This window comes from Eptatretus burgeri, chromosome 5, assembly GCF_056783735.1.
Source record: "Eptatretus burgeri isolate ZD-2024b chromosome 5, Ebu_testis_v1, whole genome shotgun sequence".
Classification (NCBI taxonomy): domain Eukaryota; kingdom Metazoa; phylum Chordata; class Myxini; order Myxiniformes; family Myxinidae; genus Eptatretus; species Eptatretus burgeri.
The window spans coordinates 34,225,466-34,231,228 of record NC_140965.1 but is presented as its reverse complement, the minus strand read 5'-3'; the positions used below and the strand labels follow the sequence as shown (position 1 = coordinate 34,231,228).

Here is a 5,763-nt window from a genome sequence, read left to right as displayed (position 1 = left end):
ACCTGCAAATATATGAGAAGTCATGGAGGGGGGAGAGGGGGAGGGGTGATTAATGACGTTATAAAATATCTGAAAATAATGGGGGAAGACCCGAAGATTTCGGTGCACCATCTGCTTGAAACCCTGGAGGGAAGCGTGGGATTCAATATTCTGAGAAAGGCAATTTCAGAAGTGGGATAAAAGAGGAAGAAAGGATTGGAGCCAAGCTATCAGCTTGGATATTTGGAGTTTAATGAGGAGGGGGATGCTGGAAGAACATGATAGACCTGGAGGAGCTTTGGAGGGATGGAGGATAAAAGAGCAGATGGAGCAAGACTTGGAGAGAGACAGTATAAAACGGAAAGGTGACCAACCTATCTGGAATGAGAGAGCAGCAGGCCCTATGGTTCTACTGCTTCACAGAAAATTCAATGATGTTGAGAGATTTTGATTTAATGGCATCCAGGAGTGAAAGGTGTGATGCAGGAGCACCAGCCCATAATGGAGAGCGGTATTCCATCAAACTTCTTAACAAGGCTTTGTACAACACTAATCAATGTTTGTAATTTGTGCTACATTAATATCGGTACAATGGTTTCTCGTTCAGTCAATGACTGAACATAAGGATTGTGAAATTAAACAAAGGGATCTGAAGGAATGACCATTACTGGAATGTCCTGCAATAAAGCCAACAAAGCATGTCTTGTTGCTCTCACATTGTAGACGGGTCAGTGGTCTCGTTTTTTTTTGTTTTTCACACCTCTCCTCTGGCCTAACTTCACTCTGCTTAGTCAGCCAGAGAGATTGTTTAATGAGTGGATGGAATTTATAATAAAAAATATTTAATTGACAACATGCAGAAGGTGCCTTTTATGTCAGGATCACCTGTCATACCACATATTTGGCCACGATAATCGATAACAGAAAGTATTGTAATCTCAGATTAAATGATTTTAACAAAGACAAAAGTGGTAGAGACATTTATTAAAAAAGCCCCAAAAATTCGATTGCAAAGAATCCATATTAAAAGTGTTTGAAATGTTTATACAAATAAATGCATTTTCATTGACAGTGAGCTTCTTGTCATCTTCAAAATATAGTTTTCGCTTGGTTAATTTCGTAATTTTCGGTCTACAGTCTCGATTTGAAAAGTATTTCGTCACGTCAGCATGTCACCCTCATTGCCTTGTCCCAATTTGGCATATACCAATGTGATGGTGGATGGAATCAGCAAAGCTCAGAAAGTATTTTTCAAAAAGAGTTTCCGTTTCAAAAAGAGGTTACAGTTTCCGTTTCCACTTCCAGGTTTGAAAAAAAATGGGTAGTTCCCACACGTAATCTGCAGCTTCCATGGGTGAGTGGAAAGAGAAGTTACCCTGCGGATAAGGGCGGTGCAATGATGCATATAACTGGAGCGCTAAATGCTGTCCAAAACAACCGAACTGTGTGCTCTCTGCCTGAAGATGTGCCCCCCAAACAAGACCTATGATGTGGAGAGTTGTCTGTCTGCTGTTAAACAACCTGCTGCAGATAACTACAAGAGGCGCTGCTCGGGATGCTTTTTCGCTGGCTGTTGCCTTGCTTTGTTCGGCCTATTCACATTGGCCTTGTCTATCTATTTCCTCCTGCACGTGTCGAAGAGTGCGCAAGACAACCTTGTAAGTTTTATTTTCTCTCGGACATCCCTAAATTACATACCCTTTGCCTCCTAAAAAATTCTCAAAACCTTTCATTTACATGTGTTGAACGTTATCATTTGCTTCTTTTTTCCTTGCAGAGTAAAGGTGTTGAAGAAGACAAAGATCACATGCTGGAAAAATTCCAAAATGGTACGTGAATATTGTTTGACTGTTTTTAAAAGTAATGAATGCCAATTTTATTTTTGATTAAAGTTGTGCTATTTTGACATTAAAGTTAGAATGCCATTGAATTGACTTTAGGTTGCTGTTGATGCTGGATCTAATGTTGTCCCGTTTGCCATTGTACCAAATAGGAAAAACAGCCCACGAGTATATTTCACAAACGAGAAGTACCGTTTCCAACTTTGCTGCACACCTCACAGGTGACTAAATATTCTCCAATGTGTTATAATCTCAATCAAAATGCAATAATTCAGAGAATTTGTATCAAGATGATAAGTGAGATTTCTTTGAATATTAGATTCAGGAAGGGGGGGGAGGTGGAGATGAGGGGGTGGAGATAGAGGAATGGAGATGGAAGAGAGACAGATTGATGAGAGAGAGCATTTCATAAATTGTTACTATGTCTTGGAAAGATATATTAAAGTCCCATGCTGTGGAAATTGACTGACGAGTCAGTTAAAAAGTTATACGGATAAGGTCCTCACAATCATCCAAGATGCAACGTTTTCTTTCATTATGTATATATATATATATATATATATATATATATATATATATATATATATATATATATATATATATATATATATATATATATATATTTTCTTTTTTACATTTTTCAACATATAAGTGCATATAACTAGTCAGTAAATATTTATTCTGACTAATTATATGTGGTTAGGCATTGAAAAATAAATTAGTTGGCATTTCTTGGACAACTGTGAGTGTCTCATTTGTCAAACATTTTGAACAATTCATGTATGAATGAGCAATTTGACTGAAAAAGCTGCAATTATTTCATGATTTAAGTTCTAATCATCGGAGATGTAATCTATCGCAAAGCAACTGTTAAGTGATTTGCTAAGTGTACTCTTTGTGTTTTTCAGGTAAAGTTGTGGATAAAGACAGAATGAACTGGGAGGATAAACAAGGTTTGGCGTTTCGCAAGGGCATGGATTACAAAGATGGCTCGCTCTACATCCCACAGGATGGTGTATACTATGTGTACTCTCAGGTAATATGCGTTTCTCTTGAGGACTTTCATTTATTGTCAATTAAAGTTGTGACTTTAAGGAAAAATTTTATCTTACTTTGAATTGAAAGGAAAATTAATTTCAAGCATATTTATAAATATACGAATCTCATTAGCTTGCAATTATCATCATCCTTAATGTATATAACTGTACCCGAAGAAAGGGAATATATTAATAGAGTTCTAAAATAATTATGATCAGCCTTGGATTGCAAAGTCAGTTCATCATTAAAATAATAACCATATATAATATTGTCCCTTACAGGTATACTTCATTTACAATGGATGCAAAAATGGATATATAGACCTGAATAAGCACATCAAGACCGTCACACACTCTGTGAATTACTCTCTTGAAGATGAGTTTCAACCCGAAAAGCTACTTGAATCCCGGCATTCCGCATGTCAAGTGCCAGCGAATACGGACGGTGATTCTGGATATTGGTCTCAGACAAGCTATCAAGGAGGCCTTTTCAAGCTCAAGAAAGGATATCGATTGAACGTCATCGTATCCATGATGGACCTTGTGGACTTTGATGAAAATAAGACCTTCTTTGGTGCTTTTTTTGTTTCTGAGTGAACACTACAAAAGAGTCAAAAATCCAACGGTTCAATGTTCATTTTTTTATGTAAAGATTTTAAAAGTTTATTTATTTTATTACTTGTTTATTTCTAAATTAAGTAATTTATGGCAAGTGCTGTTGAGTAAAGAAACTTATTTATTTTGAACGGAAAAGATATATAAACATATGTTGATGGAAAATTTTATTGTTTTAAATGATCATCCAAGATGTGAGTTTTGACATTTCCTGTTCTGCAACATTTTGCACAAGTATGAACCTGAGTAAATACTGTACATGTTTTCATAGTAGAGTAATATTTATATTTCAAGAAACGATATTTTATTTTTGGAGTTTTGTTAATATATTTTTATACTGTATTTATTATTATTATTTTGTGAAAATCAACAACACACCTAAAAATACACATATGTATCTGACTATATGTTTTTAAAATAAAGAAAATGAACAATTTTCCAACAAAACTTTCTTTCATTCTTCTCTTTTTCACTTTTCACTGTACAAAAAGTCCAGACAGAAATGGTAACAACAAAGTTTTCTCAAGTCTCATTATTATGAAATACTGTGGAAGCAAGAGTGAAATTCTTGTGCTCCCACATCCTCATATCGAAAATGGTTGGAAAGCCGATGAGAGGAATCACAACACAAGAATATTTAAATGTCTTATGGTTAAGCTTTTGTTCTGAACCCTGGGATGTGTGCTCAATCCTCTTGTCAGTCATGTATAAAATAAAATAAATTACATATATATATATATATATATATATATATATATATATATATATATATATATATATATATATATATACATATATATATATATATGTACATACATGTATATGTGTAAAGATTTGCAGTTGGGAGTACAATGACATGAATCTATAATCAATAATGAATGACTACGTTTCGCTTACCAACAAAAATGAAAACATGCCTCCACTGACCTTTCTCAAGAGTGAAAAAAATTATTCTAACCCCCTGCCCCCCTCCCCGAACTCCCTAATCAACCTGAAAGAGGTGGTGGGCCAAGCCAGACAACCAATCAAAGTTGTGTTCCTCAAACTCATGGCTTTCAACTGTTAGCACGTGAAATCAAACAGCCTGATAGAAAATGCTGTGGGGCGGTGGTGTGTGTGTCTGTGTCTGTGTCTGTGTCTGTGTCTGTGTCTGTGTGTGTGTCTGTGTGTGTGTCTGTGTGTGTGTGTGTGTGTGTGTGTGTGTGTGTGTGTGTGTGTGTGTGTGTGTGTGTGTGTGTGTGTGTGTGTGTGTGTGTGTGTGTGTGTGTGTGAATTGGTTGGGGGGAGTATATGGGAGAGTGGCAAGAACACATACTTTGGGTAATGTTGTAGCTTGCAATGCAATTCAATGAAGTCAGGTCTATGCAATTCAATCAAACAATTTGTGATGGCATGAAACAAGGGTGGGAATGTGGGAGAGTGTTGAAAAAAGGGTGGGTCTTCAGGGAGGGAGGGAGGGAGAGAATAAGAGTGGGGATGAATTTTACATGGCAATGTAAAGCCAAAACTCGTAATAAGTCATATTCAGTTTCCATTTTTTATATCGAAGTGCATTTACGCACGAGTGGACCAAATGCTAACAGCAAAACCATAACCTCCTCATTGAATTTCCTCAGAATACTGTCTCCCAAATCTGACTTCTGGATTTATTCAGGATTGCATCCAAAATGCAAACACTATCCCAGAGAGGTACATGGCAAGCCTTCAGCCCATGTTTGGCAATGGCAGATCTCTGAGAATAGTTGCATTTGAAGGCTTTGTGATGTTCAGTGATACATTGGCCAAAGGTCATTCCTATCTCTCCCACATATCGCACCCATGCCCAGTCATTCCTGGCAGCTTGAACTTCATCAGTGTCTGCCTCATGGTAAATACAGCTTTTTCTTTTTGTATACATTGTTGAGGCTTGTATCAGAACTAACACACAGAAACATATAACAAGGGGAAGCAGGAGACAAGAGGGGTGGGAGAGGGAAGGACAAAACAGTGGGGAACAGAGACATGAGGAGATCTGTGGAAGGGAGAGGGAGGGGGCAGGGTACATGGGGTAAACAAGATGGACACAACAGGGACTTTCAGGAAGGAAAGCAGGGAATTTGAATGAGGTGGGTTTGGGGTGGATAAACTGAGGAAGAAAAGATCAAGATTTTGGATGGGGGGAAGATAAGAGATGGTGGTGAACAGCTGTTTTGAAGATCTGGAGGAAATAATGGGATTGAAGAGAGTGCGGGAGTTTGTTTGAAAGATGGGGAAAAAGAGAAATAAAAGAGTGAAAGTGAGCAGTGACTTGA

The 5,763-nt window shown here is 37.2% G+C and overlaps 1 protein-coding gene across 1 annotated transcript; it reads left to right on the top strand.

Annotated features, from left to right (window-relative positions):
- Window positions 1–224: 224 nt before the first annotated feature.
- On the top strand, window positions 225–4,140 carry LOC147026200 (tumor necrosis factor-like). The gene is made up of 5 exons (XM_085880292.1): window positions 225–1,637; window positions 1,757–1,808; window positions 1,973–2,041; window positions 2,729–2,856; window positions 3,140–4,140. Exons 1-5 carry the CDS (start codon window positions 1,401–1,403, stop codon window positions 3,452–3,454), a joined length of 801 nt encoding a protein of 266 aa, XP_085736418.1. The 5' UTR covers window positions 225–1,400; the 3' UTR covers window positions 3,455–4,140.
- The last annotated feature ends 1,623 nt before the right edge of the window (window positions 4,141–5,763 follow it).